This window comes from Rhinopithecus bieti, unplaced genomic scaffold, assembly GCF_001698545.2.
Source record: "Rhinopithecus bieti isolate Rb0 unplaced genomic scaffold, ASM169854v2 scaffold_83314, whole genome shotgun sequence".
NCBI classification, from domain to species: Eukaryota; Metazoa; Chordata; class Mammalia; order Primates; family Cercopithecidae; genus Rhinopithecus; species Rhinopithecus bieti.
The window spans coordinates 1246343-1269179 of NW_016836615.1; the positions used below are offsets into that span (position 1 = coordinate 1246343).

At 37.0% G+C, this 22837-nt stretch overlaps 1 protein-coding gene and 1 long non-coding RNA gene across 2 annotated transcripts in view; both read left to right on the forward strand.

Moving 5' to 3' along the window:
• LOC108524746 (probable E3 ubiquitin-protein ligase RNF217) overlaps positions 1-4192 on the forward strand; it is a gene marked incomplete at its 5' end in the record, with an annotated part of 18357 nt that extends 14165 nt beyond the window's left edge. The window contains one exon of the mRNA XM_017865824.1: positions 4125-4192. Within this exon, the coding sequence (XP_017721313.1) occupies positions 4125-4192 (68 nt within the window). The remainder of the gene's footprint in view (positions 1-4124) is intronic.
• Positions 4193-6874: 2682 nt separating this feature from the next.
• The window catches only part of LOC108524750 (uncharacterized), a 42559-nt gene continuing 26596 nt past the window's right edge, over positions 6875-22837 (forward strand). Inside the window, exons 1-2 of the long non-coding RNA XR_001884117.1 lie at positions 6875-7054; positions 20459-20539. This is a non-coding gene — a long non-coding RNA (uncharacterized LOC108524750). The remainder of the gene's footprint in view (positions 7055-20458; positions 20540-22837) is intronic.

A 22837-nucleotide genomic window follows, 5' to 3' on the forward strand; every position in this document is an offset into this window, starting at 1 on the left:
GTTTTGTATTTTAGTAGAGACGGGGTTTCACTATGTTGGCCAGGCTGGTCTCAAACTCCTGACCTCATGATCCACCTGCCTCGGCCTCCCAAAGTGCTGGCATTGTAGGCGTGAGCCACCATGCCTGGCCTATTTATTTATTTTTTGAGACGAATTCTTCATAGTGATTCTTGTGCCTCAGCCTCCCGAGTAGCTGGGACTGCAGGTGCATACCACCACACCCAGCTAATTTTTTTGTGTGTGCTTTTTATAGAGATGAGGTTTTCACCATGTTGACCAGACTGGTTTTGAACTCCTGGCCTCAAGTGATCCACCTGCCTAGGCCTCCCAAAGTGCAGGGATTACAAGTGTGAGCCAATGCATCTGGCCTCAGGTGTAGCTTAAATCAACCAGAATAGATAACCCTTGGGTTTACCTTTCCTTGGTTCTTAGTTTTTATTATGCCACCTTTTGAATCGTTGAGGCTTTTCCTTCGAGATGAAGGGAAAGCTTAGAAGGAATGCTGAGCAGGAAAACCGTGAAAGGATAGTAATTTTTTCCTGACACTTTGCTCGTTTTTTTTGTTTGTTCTCAGTATTTTTGAAAACAAACTGTTCATACATGTTTTTTTCTTTAAAATCACTAGTATGTCTACAAACTAAAACTTGGAATCAGAATTTTCCATCCTGCTTAAAATCATCCAAATGAAGAGCTTCAGAGAGAGTTTTTAACCCTTTTTAAAAGTAATATAAAACATTAACACTTTCTGACTAGTTGCAAGATTGACATCACAGAAAGCACAAATGTACTAGCTGAATTTCAGCAACAACCTTTGCATAATTGATAAATGAGACACCAAAGTAAGTATAATGATTTAGAAAGCACAAGCAACAGTGCATACTTTTGCATCTCTTTGCCTGTATGAGGTGTCTTTTCAGTTATAACAGTTGTTAAAATAAAGTATTGAAATAAATTGAACATAGACTTTAGAAACTTAGGATCACTAAATGCTGAACAAAGATTATAAAATAATGCAGCCAGTTCTAAAACATTGCTTTCACAATTACTCGTGACAGCAAAATGTTTTATATCATTAATTCATGTATTAAAATTAAGATGCTGAAAAAAATCATGGGAGCATTTAGATTGCTCTGTTCTAATATGCTTTTGGCTTTTTACAATCTAAATGGATTTCACAGAGCTCTGTTGGTTTGCTTAGGGTGGTAAGGAGGTCAAGGTCAAGCAGGCAGTCTCCTCACAGCCTCATTAACAACATGCTGACCTGTGGCCATAAACTACCCTTAACCCTGCACAGTCATATCATAAAGTGTCTGCTTCTGGTCATAAGACTGTGACTGAGACAAGATGGAGGAATTACTGTTAATCTCATCACCTCTTCTGAAAAAACAAATTGAAGCACATGTTCAGGTTATTAGTGAGTTGCAGAGATTTTACATAGAGAAATCTTTTCTTCCACTGGCTAAGACTTTCCTTCTTTTTACTGTAGTCAAACCATGGTAGATCTGTTCTCTAGTATACAGTTGGTTTAAGAGAATCAAAAGGGAGGGGAGCTGGCATATTCTTATTCTGTTAAAGATAAAATGATAAAAAAATGAAAAAAAATACTGAGCACAAAATAGTTGCTTAGCACCATGCTAATCATTATGATAAAAAGAAACAATGTGTCCCTATAGAGTAGTCCATGGTCCAGCTTCTTAGGAAGTTTAGAACTTCAGTAGGTTAAAATAAAGCTTTCCAGGCAAATATTGGGCCATATATATGAATAAATTGTGTTACAGGATTCCTTCTGTGCTTCTTCACCAGTCAGAAATCTCTTTGGCCACTGCTGCCTCTGCCTGGGCCTTGCTCAGGGCCTGCTGGGCTTGCTCCACCTGCTCAGCCTGGCAGGCTGCATTCTGCTTGTGCCCCAGACCAGATCCTGTGCCCACCATGGCTCTGCGCTCAACCCATGGATCAACCAGGCATGCTGTGAGCAGCTTCTGCCTTGGGTGCCAGCAAATAGATGAGGGGAATGCGGTGGCACCTGATAACTCAGAGATGCCAGCAATTGTGGAGCCCCAAGGGGTGTTGCAGCTCTTGCTTGTGGAGTCCCAAGATCTGAGTCCCCAAAAACGTTACAGCTCTTCACTCCCATAGTGAGCAGGAACATGTTACAGCTTCTTTCTCCTATAGTCTGACAAGCAGGAGTGTGCTGCAGCTGCTTTATACTTGTCGCCCACAGCTTAGTGGGCAAAAAGGAGGGTTACAGATCATTCATTCCTGGTGCCTGCAACTTGGTGAATTCGAGGGTTACAGCTCATTTGTTCTCACTCCCCACAGCTTGGCAAGTCTAGGCTGTTGTCCCATGACCAAGAGGAATAAGGTACATGGACACCAGAGAGTGAGTAAGGCAGAGAATAATTTTATTGAGCAGCAGAAGCAAAGCTGTCAGCAGAGAGAGGACCCTGAAAGCAGTTCCACTTTCTGCCTGTGTGGCTGAGTCCAAGGTTTTTATGGGCATGGAATGTGGGAATGCATGCTGTTTGGCCCATGGGTGGTCTTTGGAAAAAGCACCATTCGATTGGCTAACAGGTATCATCCAGAAGAAACCAATAGAGAGAGAGAGTGTAAGATGGTGATAGAAATTCTCACTTTGGTCATTGACTCGATCCAGAGCTGGCAATTTGGTTTTCAGGTTTCAGGCTGTCTTGACTTGAAGGTTGGGTTTCACCAGGGACCTGACCCTGTCTGCCTACAAATTTGTCTGTCCCCTGTTACTATCAGTTATGTAATGCTGATTGTTGACTTAAGGTGTTCTAGGAAGAGAAAGCTGTCTTTGTAGGAGTAGAAAAAGTTAGAACTTGGCTATTGTCTGAAAAATGGTTGTTGCTGCATAGGGAGGGTAGGAGAAAGGAGTTAGGGGTGGGCAGCTCTCTAAGTGAGCAAGCATGTGGAAATAGAGAGGGTATGCAAGTGACCATGACTGGAGAGGGGTTCAGAAAGGCAGTGTGGCAAATACCAGTAGGAAGGTGAGAGCGGAATGGTGACAGCAAGAGTCAGCAGAACAGATACCAGCACAGTGCAGATCACCAAAGGCAGAGGCACCTGAGCAAGTGTGCAAAGCCTGGGGTGGGCATAGGCATGGCATGTTTTAAGAACTGAAGAAGGCAGTGAGGTTGCAGTAGCACAGACAGCAGAGGGGAACCTGAAGGGGATGACTTACAAAGGTAATATGAGGGTCAGATGGTATAGATCCTCCATGGAAATTATACTTTATTTATACTATGATGGCAAATCTTTGGACAGTTTGCTTGAGCTGTAACATGACAAATAATGCTTTAAGAAGATTCTAGCTTCTGTGTGGAGAATGAATTGTGTTTAAGGGTTGAGCTGGCAAGAGTAGAAGCAGGGAAATGGGTTAGGAGGCAATTGCAGTAGTCAGAGGTGACAGTGGTTTGCACTAGTGTACAAGTGGTGGAGATGGCTCTGTCTCGTGTCCTATCACTTATTGGATCTTTGCCTTTAAAAAGTGTTGGAAGTGCATTCTCTTTAGTGCAGCAGAACATCCTTGCAGCCTTTCTGTTGAGACATCCCAGGTTTTACAACTCTATGTACCAGCTGTAGCTTTTATCTTTCAAGCAACATAGGATTAGCCTCTGTTCAACTTGATTCTCTCGTATTTTACCCATCTGGGAGGGATTTTTTGTTTGTTTTTAATGTTTGGTTTCAGAGACATGTAAAAAGTCACTGGCCAAAAATTTTGGAAACATATTTTGAGAAGATGTCCATAGTTACTTCACTAATTGTCAGAATCGGTTTTTCAAAACAGTTGAGCCATCCTCTGCTTCTCAATATTTTGCAATTTGCTTTTTTTTAGTCTTTCCTTAATTTGATGCTCAACAGTTTATCTTCATTATTTTTTAAAACAAATAGAAACTACCACCCTCCACTTCCCAGAGATAACAAAGGTCTTACTGGCCAACCTTCAGTTCTGAGAGAATGTTACTGGAATTTTTTGGTAATTCTAGTTAGTTCTTGTTTTTAGTTTGTTGAATTGCTTTGGATAACTTATTTGCTTCCCCAGTTAATTCCTATTTAATTACACATATTCCTCTCTTCCTTCTAATTCTTTTTTTGTATAACAGCGTTCCCTTCTGGTGTAAGTTCCACATCCTCTACCTTTCGTGGCAAAGGCCTTGGGGTCACAGCTTAACCATACAATAGCTGTTTTGATTGTGCCTGTCCTTTTCTTTGTTTTTAGTTAGAGAAGAGTGATAAAGTAACAACTTAAACAAAGATTTGCTTTGTTGATTTTATGCTGAATGACTGAATTGCCCCTCCCTCCATACTTTGATTTGTTAATTTTGTAGAGTCCTGAAATTTCTCTCTAATTACACTCTATATTGATCATAAAATCAGTAGTATTTCAGTGGAAGGTACTAAAATGTCAGTGCGATTTTAAAAAAAAACTTTATGAGAAAGCCTCAAGTATTTATCTTTAAAATAGATATGTTCCATGTGCATGTTGTCTACATCTTAGAAAAACATAAACTCTGTATGTCTGTTTAATTACTGATTTCTCAGTTTTCTCTGCATATCTGGATAAATGTAATTTAAGAAGCAGTAATTTACTCAATTTAAAATATTTTCAAATTACATGGTGTGAGCAGTCACAAGACACTGTATGGTGCTTAAGAATACTGTTTATAATGTTTTGAAAATTGATAAGAATTAAAGTAATTAAAATTTGATTTTATATTTTATGTTTAGAACATTCATTAAATTTGTAATATCTCTTTAAATCCTTTACGGAACGTTTACCTGTAATTTTTCCCCATGTTAACACAAAATATCTGAGACAGGTTTCAATTAATTTAGAAAGTTTATTTTGCAAAGGTTAGGGATGCACTGTGACATATCCCCAGGAAGTCCTGACAATGTGTGCCCAAGGTGGTCGGGGTACAGCTTGCTTTTATACATTTTAGGAAGACATGAGACATCAATCAGTATGTGACCAAACATTGGTTTGGTGAGGGGGTGACTTCCAGGTCATAGGTAGATAAGAAACAAAAGATTACATTCGTTTGAGTTCTTGATCAGCCATGCACTGAATATACAATTTAGTCTGGCTCAGTGAATCTACATTTTCACATAAACAGTAAGGCAGAGAAAGCAATCAGATACGCATTTGCCTCAGTTGAGCAGAGGGATGACTTTCTGTCCTGGACTTGTGAAGATACGCTATCATTTATTGCCAGGGTGAAATTCAACAGAACTGTTTAACACAGAGTAAAGATTTTGGCAGGGCGCGGTGGCTCACGCCTGTAATCCCAGCACTTTGGGAGGCCCAGGCGGAGAGATAGAGAATATCCTGGCGAACATGGTGAAGCCCTATCTCTACCAAAAATACGAAAAAAAAAAAAAAAAAAAAAAAACAGCCAGGTGTGGTAATGGGCGCCTGTAGTCCCAGCTCCTCTGGGGGCTGAGGCAGAAGAATTGCTTGAACCTGGAAGGCGGAGGTTGCAGTGAGTCGAGATCGTACCACTGCACTCTAGCCTGGCAACAGAGCGAGACTCCATCTCAAAAAAAAAAAAAAAAAAGATCTTGAGGCCCACAAGGAAATTCCTTGTGGGCAAATTGTGAGGGAGGTATGTAGCTATGTAGCTTTTTTATGTTTGTGGCTATCTTATTTAGGAATAAAAGGGGAAGCAGGTTTGCCTGATATAGTTTCCAGCTTGACTTTCCCCTTGGCTTAGTAATTTTTGGGGTCCCAAGATTTATTTTCCTTTCACACTCATATTAATCTTTCTGTCAAGAATCAACTCACTTCAAAGTAAGTTCAATGTTTGCAAGAAGTTTCTCTGTAAATGTGATAGGATTTAATTTTTGGATCATGACAGTTTAGCATTTTCCTCAAAAGTACCAACTTTATTGAAAACAGAAGATATTTCATAAGGTAATACAAGATACTTTTAAATATTTACCTCACTTTCTAGATACTTGGATATTTTATATAGCAAAATGTGGTCATTGGTACCTCATGTATGGGAAAAATCTGTAGTCTAAACCCCACCCCCAGCCTCCAAAAAAAAACAAAAAAGGATTCCTGCATTGAATTTTGTTTCAGTAACACATTTTGCATAATAATTTTTAATCATTGCCATTTTGTAGATCATTTATTATTAATAATATATTTACATATGAGTCTATGCTAGATCCTTCCTGAAAACAAAGTATTAAACAATTGCTTTATGTACCTACCCTCTAAAGGCATTTGGTTTCTAGATGATATGAAAACACTGGTTTCTCAAGTCATCTTTGGTACATAATTGATAGATTTATAAAGTAAAATATGTCCAAAGTTGATGACTTAATGGTATGTGAAAGTTATTTACTCACTTCCTGGTGAGAAGAATAGGAATGGGGTTGCATTATTCACATGTTAGCTTTGATGAATATATTGAAGGGCTGTGAAGGAAATTCATTCATCTTTCCTTGGCTAGCAGGTTTGCTGCTGGTTCATGAAAGGGTAAGAAAAAGGAAGAAGCACATAAAGGCATCACAGTAAAAGGATCACTTCATAGAGTAATTTGTTTTAAGGAAAAGCTTTCTATATATTTCTTCTTCAACACTCCCCCACCCCACCGCAAATAGAGGTTCTTAACTTGAGAGTCTATTTGTTCATGTATTGTCTTCAGAAGGGTCATAAATGTTCTGAAATTTTATGTAAAATCAATTTTTCTCTTATGAGTGGGTCCATAACGTTTATTAAGTCTTTGGATCATTACCCAACAAGGTTTAGAACCACTGGTTTTAAAAGGCTTTTGTGTCTTGTGATGTAGAGACAATTAGATTCTGGGGATTATTTGGTTTTCATGGTAACTAAGATGTGGGATAGAACTCTGACTATGTACTTTATTTAGTATACAGAGGAGGACACAAACATGAGAAAATTAAGGTAGTGAGTGAAATATGGTCAGGACAAATGTAAATTTAGAGCCTGAGTGGTGGTTTAGTGGATTTATGTCCTCACTTGTCACTAATGAAAAGGACCTTACAGGTTATATAATTAAAGGTAGATACTAAATACTGAAACTAATACCACTCATTCTATTCCATCTTCTGTGGTAGCCTTCACTTTCATAAGGGGTGGGGAGATACATAATGATGTTTTACCCCTAGTAAAATTAATTATTTGATAATTTCCTATGATGTTTTGTGGCTATATTGCAAATGAAGTATTTGCTTACTGGCTCAGTAGAAAGAGGCTTGGAATTAGATAATTTGGGTTTAATCTTTGCCCTGTAATAACTGTAAGACTCTTGGAAAAGGTATTTAATGGGTTAGTGTCTTAGTCTGTGCTGCTACAACAAAATACTGAGACTGGGTAATTTATAAACAACAGAAATTTATTGTTCACAATTCTGTAAGCTGAGAGTTCAACATCAAGGCACCAGAAGATTCGGTGTCTGGTGAGGGCCTGTTCCTCATGCATGACACCTTCTGTGCATCCTCACATGACAGAAGGGGCAAAACAAGCTCTCTGAAGCCTCTTTTATAGGATATTTATCCCGTTTATTAGGGCAGAGCCCTCAGTCACCTCCCAAGAGCCCCACTTCTTAATACCATTCACCTTGGGTGTTAGTTTTCAACATTTTAGGGAGAAGCAAATATTCACATCACAGCAATAAGTTAAATCATTTTGTGTTTTTATAGGTACGAACAATTTACTGGAACAGAGAAAAGTGCTAATAATGAGACCCACTTGTGTATGGGAACTTGGGACATAATTGTGGTTGTGCTATAGTCAATAAAATAGAGTGGCCAGGCATGGTGGCTCACGCCTGTAATTCCAGCACTTTGGGAAGGCAAGGTGGGTGGATCATTTGAGCCCAGGTGTTCGAGACCATCCTGGGCAACATAGAGCAACCTCGTCTGTACAGAAAATACAAAAAAGTAACCAGGTGTGGGGGTGTATGCCTATAGTCCCAGCTACTAGGGAGACTTGAGGTGGGGGAATCACCCAAGACTGCAAGGCCAAGGCTACAGTGAGTTGTGATCACACCTCCAGCCTGGACAACAGACTGAGACCTTTTCTCAAGAAAAAAAAAGAAAGAAAATAGAGTGGAGGGGAGTGGACATTTCAATAAAGGTGCAAGGATGGTAGGCTTTCCATATAAAAAATGAGGTTTTTAAAAAATCTCATCATATGGAGAAATAAAGTCCAGATATGTTGAAGACCTAGATGTGTAATCAAATTTTAAGTGTACTAGTAGAATTGATTTTCTGATGTCTGTATAACCTTGGTATGGAAAAATATTTCTTAGAACTGGAGAAATACAACTCTGAAAGGAAATGACTAAGCTTGATTCCCTCTAAGCAAATAATTCCTGAAGGGGGAAAATGATACTATAAACTGAGACAAAGGACAATTCACATCTGGGAAAATAGTTTTATAATATGTAAGACATAAAAGGTTATTATCCATAGTATATGCAAACTCATACGAATCAATAAGCAAAAGACAAAGCACCCAATAGAAAAGAAATGCAAAGTTTAATGACATTAATGGCCAATAAATGTATACAAAAAAGCTCATACTCATTCTTAGGTCACGTGATCCATACTAATAGAATAATGCAAGTCAACAAAACCAGTTAGTGTCTCGCACTTTAAAGTGCAAGATCCAAAAGTCTGGTGTGTACCAAGTGCTGGTTAGGATCGGAGAAAAAGGGATGTTCACACACTGTTTGTTCTGAGAAAAACTCCTGCACATGTGTAAGATGTATATATGAGTTTATATATTACAGCATTATTTGTAATAGTAAAAAATTGGAAACAAATTTCTGTTTTCTTTAATTTTTTATTTTAATTTTGTGGGTACATAATAGGTATGTATATTTATGGGTTATATGAGAAATTTTGATACAGGCGTGTAATACTTAATAATCACATCATGGAAAATGGGATATTCATCCACTCAAACATTTATTCTTTGTGATACAAATAATCCACTATACTCTTTTAGTTATTTTGGAAATGAATTTCTATCTTTAGGAAATTGATGAGAGAACTCTGATATATTCATAAAGTAGAATATTCAACTGCACATAATCTTAACTAAATCTCTACATATTAACATGAAAATATGTATTGGAAATACAATGTTAAGGAAAAGAAGATCAAATTTCAGAATTTAAGCAGTTTCAAAGCAGTGAAGTTTTAAGAACACATAAAGCTACAATATACGGTTCAGAGAAATATGTATAGTATAGTAAAAAAACATAAATCAGATTTATGAGTGCCTAGTTGTGGGAAGGAAGAGAGGTATAGCAAGGAATTGTATTTATCTGTAATGTTTTACTTTTTATATAAAAAATAGGAAGCAGAATGGTAAAATATTAAGATTTATTAATAAAGGGGTATTGTGAACATGGTTATGTTACATTAATCAAGTTTTTGATATTTCTTTGATTTTTGGAAAATAAGTGCTGCTAAGATCTGAATGTCTGTTTCCTCCCAAAATTCATGTGTTGAAACTCAGCCATCAATGCAATAGTGTTAAGAGATGAGGCGGGCCCTTGGGAGGTGATATAGGTCATGAAAGCTCATTTCTTTCATTGCCTTTTAAAATGAATTCTAGGCCGGGCACGGTGGCTCAAGCCTGTAATCCCAGCACTTTGGGAGGCCGAGGCGAGCGGATCACGAGGTCAGGAGATCGAGACCATCCTGGCTAACACGGTGAAGCCCCGTCTCTACTAAAAAATACAAAAAACTAGCCGGGCGAGGTGGCGGGTGCCTGTAGTCCCAGCTACGTGAGAGGCTGAGGCAGGAGAATGGCGTAAACCCGGGAGGCGGAGCTTGCAGTGAGCTGAGATCCGGCCACTGCACTTCAGCCCGGGCCACAGAGCGAGACTCCGTCTCAAAAAAAATAAATAAATAAAATGAATTCTAGATATGTCACAAAGGTAGAAATGATCATCTCCATTAGAGGAGCATAATTTAGATTGCATCCCTTGATTACCCTTCCAAGTACAAATAATGCATTTGTTTTCTCTGCCAGGCTGGCATTAGTCTTGATTTGTAACTTTCTCTATTTACAAAGCCAAAGACTGCTATTTCTATAAATGCCTTACCTTCTTTTGTGACCTTGTTTTTGATGATTGTCAGGTTGACCCTTTTCCCTCCACATCGAGAAAGTTTTTTGGTTAGAAGGGGAGGACAACCATCTGACTTCCTTTGATGTCATATTCAAGTACTGATCTTAAGGTGTCCTTTGGGTTTTTACAAAGATACTCTAATGCATGGCTTCCATCAGATCCCTTCCTCCAGTTGTCTTCAGTCTTTGCTTTAATGTATTTTGATTATTGTATGCCCTATCTTCATGTTAGTAATCATGCCTAATCATTTCAAATAGACTTTTTAAAAGTTGAATTAAACCAATTATTGGTGCAATAGCTTTCTTTTGTGTCTATTCAAAGAATTTTATAACATCTATCTCTTCTTTGTCTTATATCAAAGGCTGGCAAACATTTTCTGTAAAGGGCCAGATAGTACATATTTTAGGTTTTGTAGGCCGGCCTGAAGAATATTATGTAGGTACTTGTAATACAAGAGAAAGGACAAATTTCCATATATTTTATTGAGAAAATTGAAAATATAATAAATTAGTAATAATAATAACAAAGTATCTTGAAATTTTTAATATAGATTTACTAATGTGAATAATAGAATTATTTCTTTTGAGGTAATGTTTTGCTTGACTGGGGTTCAACATTAATGTTTCCTGTCATTAGTATTAATTTTAAATATTCATCAGTCATACTGATCTGTGTTGAAATGTTACATATTTCATATTTAAAATATCTTTTCACACATATAGGTTTTGCCAAATATAGGTATTAGTCTACTAGCATGTATGCACATTCATAATTTGGAAGTTTTTTATACAATTCTTTAAATTCATCTCTTGATATTTGCCTTTTAGAATTTCATTACAGTGCAAAATACTTCCAATTGAAGATTAGGTGGAAGCTCCTCAGTTGCACAGTCAAATGGATTTTTAAAAAATTCCTTATTGAAATATGTTTCACATATCATATAGTTCACATATTTAAAGTGTATAATTATTATTTAGTATATTCGCAGGATATGAGATCAGTATCACTACCTAATTTTGAAACATTTTTTATTCCCTGTAAGAGAAATCCCATACCCATTATTCATCATTCCCTGCCCTCAGCCCAGGCCTCCCATCCCCATCCTAAGAAACCATGAATCTAGTTTCTGTTTCTATAGAATTGCTTTTTCTGGACATTTTATATAAATAGAATCATGCAATATGTGGTCTTTTGTAACTGACAAATGGATTTTGAAATAAGGAAATTTCTGTGCACTGCGTCAAGGTCCAAAAAATGTTCCTGGAATATTAAAATCATAAGTTGAGCTCAGAAAATGTATCTACTGCAAAATTTGTGTGAAAATAGAGATCTTGCTTCTTGTTTTTTAAAATTATTATTTGCTTATTTTTAGACACAGAGTCTGGCTATGTTGCCCAGGCTGGCTTTGAACTCCTAGGCTCAAGTGATCCTCCTGCCTCAACCCTTGGAATAGCTGGGACTATACCTTGCCTGGCTCTTATTTTAATTTTTGACAGGATGAGAAGTTGATATAGCAGCTCAACATTTGAATCTTATGATTCAAATATTAGTTGTTACAATGATTTTACTGCAGTAAAATTTAACTTGTACATTCTATGGTTTCTTGTGATTTTAGATCGTATTAATTAATATACATTAGAAAGTCTGCAGCAAAAGCTAATTTCCAAAGCCGTTAGATTAAGTGTCCCCAATCCAGGGATCCATCCCTGTACTGTTAGGAACCAGGCCACGTAGGAGGAGGTAATGCTCGGGTGAGTGAACATTACTACCTGTGCTCTGCCCCCATCAGCTCAGTGGAGGCATCAGATTCTCATGGGAGTGTTAACTCTATTGTGAACTGCACATGCGCGGGATCTGGGTTGCACACTCCTTATGAGAATCTAATGCCTGATGATCTGAAATGGAACAGTTTCATCCCAACACCATCGCCCCTGACCCTCATCCATGGAAGAGTTGTCTTCCATGATACTAGTGCCTAGTGCCAAAAAGGTTGGGGACGATTGCATTCAATGGTCTACAGCAGTTTTTCCTATTCTGAAAAGTTTCATCCTAAGCTCAAAATACTGCAATAAAACTTTACGACTGCTAAACCCATCAAATTACTGGGTAAGGCACATCAGGATATTCAGCTTCTACTCATGACAGAATTCACAGAATGATTGTTAATCCATGAAATCAAATGAATTTTATAAGTGACACTATTAGTTCAATAACACATGATAGATTTGGGTATTTTTCACAAAGTACCTGCTGATAAGTAATACAGTGAATAACCACAACCGTTAAGCACCCAAAATGTTCACTAGCTTTTAAATTTGTCAAACTAAGCCTTTTTCTATCCTACACATTTTTGCCACCATCCATTGTAACACATTTTAGCAGATTCTACTTGAGATTGTACTGAATTTGTGTTTTCTCAATTTGTTTAACCTTTAAACTTCTTTAATTAAAGTTCTTTAATCATTAACACTTTTAATCTTTGCCTGTAGTTATTCCACAGAGAATGTTCATTCATAGAGACTAATTTTCCAGGTCACTTCAAACTCAGCTTTGACTCCTCAAATAAACAATAACAATTAAGCCATATCTGTATGTCAGTTGACATGTAAAGAGCCAAGGAAAACAACTTGAAACCATTTACCTTGTTTTTAAATTGCATGTTAATGTTGCTTCCAAGTTTCGCAGTACTTTGGACAGGGGTATCGCCAAAATGCTAATAGTCTTAAACAAGTTTATTTTCTTTATAAGCATGTATCTGCTACAATATAATATGATTTAATTACCTTACCATTGGTAAATAGCTTTCTTTGCTTGTCTAACAAATGTGCCATTTGAAAAGTTACTTTGGTTGCAGCTTCATTTTCATGTTTACATTTTGTGAAGTTCTATGTGATGGAATATTGTTTTTTTTTTTAAATTTACTGTTTTTTTTAACCATCACTTTACTGCTGGTTGGTAATATTTTGATGAGTGCTTATGCTAGTAATGTTGTCATTTATTGTATTGTTTTAGTATAACTACAGTGTCACTGCATAATAAACAAAGTTATTTGCCATGTAATTATATAGCAGAATAATCCACACTCCATTGTGCCTTCAAAGCATGACACTTGAAGTTTATCTTGTTTCTTCTTTTGACATATGCAGTAGTAATGAAAAAAGTAATGCAAGAGTCATGGTAAGGTGATATGCATGGTACTCCAAATGCTGTCGAGTTTTAACTGTCACTGTGACTCATAGTGAACTGAGCAATGGTGGGAATCAATGAGAATGTCACCTGTGATCTCTGTCACAACTCAGCTCTGCCATTGTCACACAAAAGCAGCCATAAACAGTGCATAAATGATGAGCATAGCTGTTCCAATAAAGCTTTATTAAATTTGAGTTTGATATAATTTTCATATGTTATCAATTATTACTATTCTTTTCATTTTTCTATCTAACCATTTAGAAAGGTAGAAGTCATTCACAGCTCGTAGGCTGTACCAAACAGGCAGCAGGTTAGATTTGGCCCATGGACCAAATAGTTTACAGAACTCTGTCCTGTATTATTGATTTTCTCTTTATTGGATCTTTCTTACTAGCATACAAACCAGCTGTTATTGTGCTCTTCTTTAAAAAAAAACCAACAAAATAAAGACTAGGAAACCCTCCTTGTGTGGCTCCATTTTTCCTTGCAGCTAGTATTCCTCTTGTTTGCTTTCTTTATAATGCTTTGCAAAAGTTGTCCCCACTCCCATCTCTTATTTCCTTTCTTTCCATTTTCTCTTGAACCCATTTAAATCAAGCTTTGCCTCTACCTCCCCACTGTAACTGCTTTTGTAAGTATCTGACACAATTGATCACTCTATCCTCCTTGAAATACTTTCTGCCCTTGACTTCAAGGACACTATAGTCTTCATTTTCTTCCTTCCACACTGGATATTTATTTTATGATTTGTTGTTAATTAATCTCCTTCTGACTTACTTCTTAACTTTTGTTTTGACTCTTATAAGTCTTGGTCCTTTTATCTTCTCTATGTATGCTCACTGCTCTTATTATCTTATTCAATTTCTGGTAAGTATTCTCTATCTGCCATTGGCTTTCTAATTTATATCCCGAGCTCAGGCAGTTTCATGGAACTCTAGACTTGTTTATACATCTACGTAATACATCTGCAATTGATTTTATAAGAGATATCTCAAATTTGACATTTCTAAAACTCAGTTCTTTATATTTCCCTGTAAGCCTGTTTTGTTTATAGTTTTCACCATTTCAGTTGATGGCCATTCCATTTTTCCAGTTGCTTAGATCAGAACTTTGGAATCAACTCTGACTCTTCTTTCTGTGATAGCACATTCTTATTTTTCATGTGTGATTGTTAGATCTGTCTTTAAAATATAACCAGAATTGAGCCACTTCTCACCATTTCCCCTGTTACCACTGTGAACCATGCCGCCATCATTCTCACCAGGAATCTAGCAGTAAAATCTTAACTGTTCTTCCTGCCCTAGTACCTTTGTAGGGTGATCTCAAGAGTGAAGCCAAATTGGGCATGGTGGCTCAAGTCTTTAATCCCAGCACTTTGAGAGGCTGAGGTGGGAGGATTACTTGAGACCAGGAGTTTGAGACCAGCCTGAGCAACAAAACAAGACCCCCATCTCTACAAAAATGAAAATAAATAATTAGCTGGGCACAGTAGCTCATTCCTGTAGTCCTAGCTACCCGAGAGGGGGGTGGGAAGATCACTCGAGCCCAGGATTTTGAGGTTGCAGTGAGCCAAGATCACATGACTGCAAAGCCTGGGTGACACAGTGAAGCCACAGAGATCATTTAAAAATGTAAGACCTGACATGTTGCTCTTTCACAGTGGCTCCTCAGAGTAAAGGCCAAAGATCTCACAGGGGCCTGCAATTCCCTATGTGATCCATGACTCTGTTGCCCCACGCTGTTTCCTTTCTGACCTCTCTGACTCCATTTTCTATTCCTCCTGCCATTGCTCACTCAGAACAAGCTTCTCGGACTCTTTGCTCTTTCTCACATCACACCCATGTCCACATTAGGACCTTTCCAATAGCTGTTCATCTTTCCTGTAATATTTACATGGCTAGCTCTTAATCTGTTTCCAGTCTATGCTCAAATACCAATTTCTCCTAGTGGCCTTCTTTTAGCACCCCATGTATAAATGCTACCAACCCTCATCCCCCTCATACCAGTATTCTTCTTCCTTGTTTCATCTGCTCTATTTTTTCATAGCTTTATTATCTTCGAATAATGATGTGTTTTATTTATTAGATTCATTTTTGTTGTCTTTTTCTCTCTGCAAGTCTGTAGGCCATGAGGATAAGAATTTTGTTTGGTTTTGTTCATTCATGAGACCTGCGTGCTTGACACGTAGTAGGTGATCAACAGACATTTGTTTTAAATAGTATCTTGAAAACGATTTTGTAAATCGTTTTTTCTACATCCAGAATTGTAATATTTTAGAGCTGGAAGGGATTTTATATTATAAGTAGTTTCTAAATCTGTGCTAATAGCCACATGGTACTATTCAAATATAAATTAAAATGAAGTAAAGATTTAATTCCTCAGTCCTAGTAGTAACATTTTAAGGGCTTTTGTGTTCAGTGGCTGCTGTATTTGACCACTCAGGTACAGCATTTTTCTGTCATACCAGAAAGCTCTATTGGACAGCCCAGGGCCCATGGATTCCCCAAGGTCATGCAGGTCATTAGTCCATGACTGATACTGAATCCAGGGGACTCAAATGATTTATGAAAATTACAAAGTATCCATTCTCATATAAATGCCCTGGGGATCTTGTTAACATTGCAAATTCTGGTTCACGAAGTCTGAGATGGGGCCTACACTTTTACAATTCAAACGAGCTACAAAGTAATGCCAGTAATACTGACCTGCAGCATCACACTTTGAGTAGCAAGGCTGTAGAATGCTCTAAGATATTAAGGAATAACACCTTTGAACATTTTAAGTAGGACATATATTCATTTTTACTGCAAAGGTATATTCTGTAATTAGAATAATGTTTCCTAATAAAACTAGCTGAAACCTTAAATACTGGTTTTGTACAAAGCTGCATATATTAAAACATGTTTTCTATTCCCAAATGAAAACTTGATAAATCATAGCCAAGCAGAAGAAAACAAGAAACTAAGAGGCTATATAGAACATTGATTTTAAGAATGTACTTGACATAGGCTGGTTTGTGGTTTACATTTTTAGTGCTGTGTAGATGTAGTGGCTGTTCTGCTAACGTCTATAGCAAGATACTGGATGTGGTTAGCTCATTCTAGTGTATTATATAATAAAAGTTTAGAATAGTGAGAGGAGGGGAAGTTTTTCTTGTTGAAATTGACTTATTCCATTTGTTTCAGAATGTAGATTTGATTTTGGAAAGTATGATGCTATCTTTTGAATGATAAAAGTACATTGAATTTTTCTGTTCCAAATTTTGTAAAGAATAATTCATTACCTGGACATCATTCTTTGTTTTGATGATTTTTTTGGTCAAATTCTAATTGTAAAGTAATTGGATTACTTTAATAAATCACTGGTTAGTAAATGTAATCAATTCACTTTAAATAAATTTAATATATTTATCCTTAGGTGCTTATACAGATGACCACCCAGCTTCTACCTAAAACAGTTTATGTCTTTGATGATGTTACATTTAGGTATCAGAAAAAGACACTGCCATGAAGCTGTCTAAATTTTCCAGTGTAATAGAATATTTGTTCATTTTATAGACTAAGAAACAACTGTCAGTGGTCCTGCCTACAGTAGTAGTATTGGCAAACTTATAGAGCATAATCAAATAATATATATTTTGTAATAATTGACTTCGAATTGTACAATGTGCTTGATATATGAACTTTCATTTGGTCTCTATTGCTGGCCAGTTATGCCTAAAGTTGACTTACTATCATAAATGCATGAGGCATCTATTAAAAATAGATTCCTGAGGTCTTGCCCCAAGAAATTCTGATTTAGTAATTCTGGGATGTGTCCCAGGAATCTGTATTTTTAACAAATACCTTGGGTTTTCTGACTAAGTGAACAATATAAATAGAGGGCTTAGAACAATAACTGGCAGATAGTAATTACAAATAAATATTAGATCTTCTCCTCCCCTCCTCTCCTTTCCACTAAAATGATTATCATTAGCCCATCTGATAACCAAAATTTGGTTAGGTTTTCCTTTCTTTGATAAAGAAGTGTAGGAAATATGAGAGAATAAGATGATTTCTCAGTTGCCCAAATATTCACTGAGGGCTTTCTAGTTGTGGCATGCACTATTCCAGATCTTGGCAGTGCAAAGGTGAACCTGTCATGTTTTTAAGTCAGGGAATTGTAGCCTATTTAGGTAGATATATAAGTAAAATCACTTGTCTTACAGTGTAGTAGGTGCTACATTAGAGCTGGGTGCAGGTGCTGGGTGGCACATAGGAAGGCCAGGTAGGCCGGCTGTCAGGGAGAGTTTTGTAAGGAATAGTGAGGCCTCAGATGAGATCTAAGGGTAAGTAGGAGTTAGCTAAAGAAGGGGCTGTGTAAAGAGTGTGTCAGGGCTAAGAGCACCACAGCTGAGACGGCATACTTCTTCAGTGAATTGCAGTGGCTCAGAAGAAGCAGGACATCCTCTGGAGAGGTGAGTAGGAATTCGAGCCATTAATCTGACAAGGAATTGAGGCCTTTATTCTGCAGTTAGTGGGCAGTGATTGAAAGTCATTGAAAACATTTTGCATTTGAGAAAACAAATTACTCTGGCTGGAGTATGGAGAAGGGATTGGAAAGAGGGAAGGGGTCATGATGGAAGGAAGAGGAAAAAGCAAGTTTGGAAGACCATGGAAGTTTAAAATATTAGCCTAGAGAAAAAAATATATGGGATATGCATGCATCTTTTTGTTTTATAAATGTTTAAACATATTTTTAAAATATAGGTAGAATAGTATAACCCCGTGTGCCTGTCACACAACCACAACAATTAGTGACTTATGAGCAATTGTGTTGCATCTCTATTCCCACTCACTTCCCCTTCCCTTTCTTATTTTGAAGCAAAATCCTGACATGATTTCATCTGCAAATCTTTCAGTATGTATCTCTCTAAAGTAAGGACTTATTCTTTTGAACGTAAACATAATTACACCTAAATAATAATCATTTCTTAATATCATTATATATTTGGTCAGTATTCAAATTTCCAGTTGCCTCATGAATGGTAGACTTCACAAACTTGTAAGTGAAGTAACTAAGACTGTCTAGACTTCTGACTTCAGATGTGTGAATCTGCTTTCTCCCATACACGGCTGCTTTGCTGCTCCCAAATTGGAGAAAAAAAGTTAGTTACTAGCATGATATTAGGTAGGTGCAAAAGTTTCTACAACCTGCTTTTTGTATATATCCTGAAACTACTACATCCTGAGCTGCTCAAGTGTTCTTTGGTGCTAGTAAGTGCTACATTAGGCAGTTGTATGGTGTTATATTTCCAACTATGCTTTCATCTTTTTTAAGAGTAAGAATTATACTTGAAAAACTGTACACCTGTTACTTGAGCCTGAATTTTATAGCCCCGTGGCTGACTATTGGCAGGCTCAGAGATTTGGAGCTCACTATCTAAAAGAGGTAGTACTGAGAAAGTTGAGGATATACTACAAGAATTTTTTATGATCCAGGGATAGACAACTTTGTAAATTCAGGCTACTAATATTGTGTAAAAATGGGATGTTATGTGTCCAAATATTAACCTAAGGATAACTTATAGTTCTATTAAGAAAAATTAAAACAAGATTATTTCTCTTTGTTGACTGTATTTGTACCCTTGAGTAGGGAGATGTTTGTGGTTTGTCAGTTATTTATACCATCACCTTCATCCATATTTTATTAAAAGTTAGTGTACTTTTATTGCCTCTAATCTCTTTTACAAATTTTATTTTGTAAAATACTATACATACAAAAGAGTATAACACATGGATATAGTTTTAAAAACAGTAATAAAATGAAAGCTCACATAAAAAATAGAACAGTAACAATACTGAAGGCCATCATGTTGCCCATCCAAAACACGCTGTGCACTCTGATTCAGAGCTAAGCAATGTCCTGGATTTTATTGAATTATTTATTAATTTAGTTTCATTACAAATGTATGCATCCCTAAACACTGTTGCTTAGTTGTGCAGATTTTTAATCACTTTTATAAAATGAGAACATTCTTTGTATGTTTTTATAGGAATTTTACTTTATTCAAAGTTAACATTTTGAGATTCTTTTATATGAGACAGCAATTTGTTCATTTTTCATTGCTGTTTTGGAGTTTGTTGTATGAGTATAACCCGATTTACTTACACTTTGCCTATCAAAAAACATCTGGAGGGCGAGTGCTGTGGCTCATGCCTGTAATCCCAGCACTTTGGGAGGTCGAGGTGGGTGGATCACCTGAGGTCAGGAGTTCGACACCAGCCTGACCAACATGGCAAAACCCCATCTCTACTAAAATTACAAAAATTAGCTGGGCATGGTGATGGACATCTGTAATCCCAGCTACTCGGAATCTAGGATAGGAGAATCATGTGAACCCAGGAGACGGAGGTTGCAGTGAGCCAAGATCATGCCACTGCATTCCAGCGTGGGTGATGAGCAAGACTCTGTCTCAAAAAAGAAAAAGCATCAAGAAAAGAAAAACATTTGGAATATTTCTTTTTTTTTTTTTTTTTCCTATTTCTCTTATAGACTATGTACATGTATAGGAATTTTTCCAGATTTTTTTTTTATATGGGAAAGGTATTGTTGCTTCACAAGGCCGTGGATCTTTAACCTGGCTTGGTATTGCCAAATTGTTTTCCAAAGTGCTTGTGCCAGTTAATACTCACTCCCACAGCTGATGAAAGTTCCTATTGCTCCATAACCTCAACAGTACTTCGTAGTATATTTAAGTGTTTTGCCAGTCTGCAGGGTATGAATAAACATCTTGTGATTTTATGTATTCATTACCCTCATTTATAATTAGCTTGAGCTTTTTTTAATTTTGAAGATTTTAATTTTGAAGATTTGTTTTAATTTTGAAGATCATTTATGTTTTCTCTGATGTGCTTTTCATATCTTTACCCCTTTTCTGTTTGTCTCTTGGGTTGTCTCTTACTGATTCATAGGAGTTTTATACCCTCAATACTGTTTTATACCCTCAATACTGTTTTATACCCTCAATACTAATCTTTTGTTAAATGTGTTGCGGATATCTTCTACCAATTCTTTTCTATTTTATGATGTCTTTTATGAAGAGTTTTAATTATCTTTAATCTATTGCAATCTGAATTCTGTCCCCACAGCTCTATTGACATTGGCTCTTGAAGGCAAACTTCATAATGAGGGAAAGAGTCAAGTTTTGGTTAACCTGAAGCATATGCAGTGTGAACATACTCTTTAAGTTATGAATATAAAGTTAGATGAAAAGGTAAATGATTAGAATGAGACTATAAATCACAATTACAAATTTTAAAAGCTACCAAATACTACAAATATTGCACAGTTTTAAAATATAACATTCCTCTTAACTGCCTTATGTATCTTTATATCACTTATCTGTTTTTTTTAACTATATAAAGCCTGATTACCTTTGTATAATGAAAAGTTTGTAATGTAATTTTGAAGGATTGAGTGTAAAAACGATCCATATTTTCTTTAAATCATCTTAATATGGTTTAGTATTGACAGTTGAGTTGCATAAAATATGTTCCTCTTCACACAGACTTGTTTGTAGTACTCCTACAAATTTATGTTCTACAAACATGGACGTGCTGGTAGATTGTATTTTTATCAGTTCTATCGAAAAAGAACTTGTTTTCTGTTTTGGTCTGGTGTGTTTTCATTTGTTAAGCTGATGAGAAGAGAATTTCTGTTTTGACCAGACATAGAAAAGAGAATCCTCTGTTTCAAATGTTCTGTTTCATGATTGGAAGGATTTTTCTATAGAAGAGCTCATGGCTCCATATATTTCCATGTATGGCTGCTTCACTACTCACATATTCCCCACCCTGAGCTTTATAGAACATGTATTACAATCCTTGTGCTTAAGTCATGACTCCAGGTAAGTCGGCACAAAAGAATGGAAGATATTCCTGGAAATCATTCCTACCCTAGGGCTCTGCCAATTACTTAATCATACTCAAAAGTGACTGTAAATCACAGACAGGTTCGCACAACTCAAGAGTTAATATATTCCCAACTCAAATACTCCTTAGGCAAATCCAAAAAATGTTCACTGATAACTGTAATAATGACAGCAGATGCAGTGATGGTGGGGAAGTCAGAGTGGAAAGTGACAGGGGTCTTAACCAATTACAGTTAAATCTCTTACTCCTGCAAAAACATCTGACGCAACGAGCACATTCCTAGGTCCTTGGAAACAGCCTGTGGCGATGAGATACCCGGACACTAGTTTCAGGATAAGTCCTGCATCTTTAATCTGCTCACTCTCTCTACAACCCTGAACACTTTCCCTTGCTTGTTTTCTTTACTTTCGTACCTTTAGTTGTCTCTCCCTCAAAGGCTTCTCTAGACTCTTCTAACAGTAGTATTTCTCCAATATCTGCCTTGCTTTTAATTTTTTCATCCTGTAAGTATCCCTTTGACCTTACTGATCCCACCGCTTGAACTGTCCTTACCTGTTCTTATGTGAGGGTGACTCCAAAATTTCCATGTTGAATTCTGGTGTGTCTCCCAGACTCCAGAGTCCCTTTTCTGATTGTGAGCAAGGGTCATCTCCTAATTGACATGGCTCATCAGATGCCTCAGATTATATATGTTCAGAGCAAAGTTTTAATATTTCTTCCAGACCATTCACCATTTCATCTTTCCATGTTCCAGTCATTTCTCAGCTCCAGTCATTTTCATTCTCCCAGTCATGTAGCCTCAAATCTTTGTCATCTCTGTTACCTCATTTTCTCACACTTTACTTCCCTCATTTCGCCCCTCTACTCTCCTATCCTATGGATTTACCTGATATGTCACTTACATCTGCCTTTTTTCTTCCCTCAGCTTTTTTCTCCCATTTCAGATTCTCTAAGAGAGGTACAAACTGCTGTGGGATACGGACAAGGGAGAGTGAAGACGAATTCAACTTTTCCTAAAGGCTCATGTAAATCCATCTGCTTATCTCCATCTTCACTTTGTCCATGATCCCAGAATTCAGAATTTCTCTACCATTTTTCTATATTTTTTTTATATTGGTCATCACATTTAAAAACTGTATAGAAGGCCATGCACCTTGGCTCAAGCCTGTAATCCCAACACTGTGGGAGGCCAAGGTGGACAGATCATGAGGTCAGGAGATTGAGACCATCCTGACCAACATGGTGAAACCCTATCGCTACTAAAAACACACACAAAAAAATTAGCTGGGCATGGTGGCATGCGGCTATAGTCCCAGCTACTTGGGAGGCCGAGGCAGGAGAAACGCTCGAACCCAGTAGGTGGAGGCTGTAGTGAGCCGAGATCGCACGCCTGCACTCCAGCCTGGACAACACAGTGAGACTCTGTCTCAAAAAAAAAAAAAAAAAAAAGTGTAGTAATATTTTGTCAACATGAGATTATAAGCACCTGTATGGTTATAAACATGTAGTGGGCAAGGAATCTATTCTCACTTTGGTCCAGAACAATGCCTTTCATATAAGAGGCCCTGAAAAATACATGTGGAATTGACTCCTTCA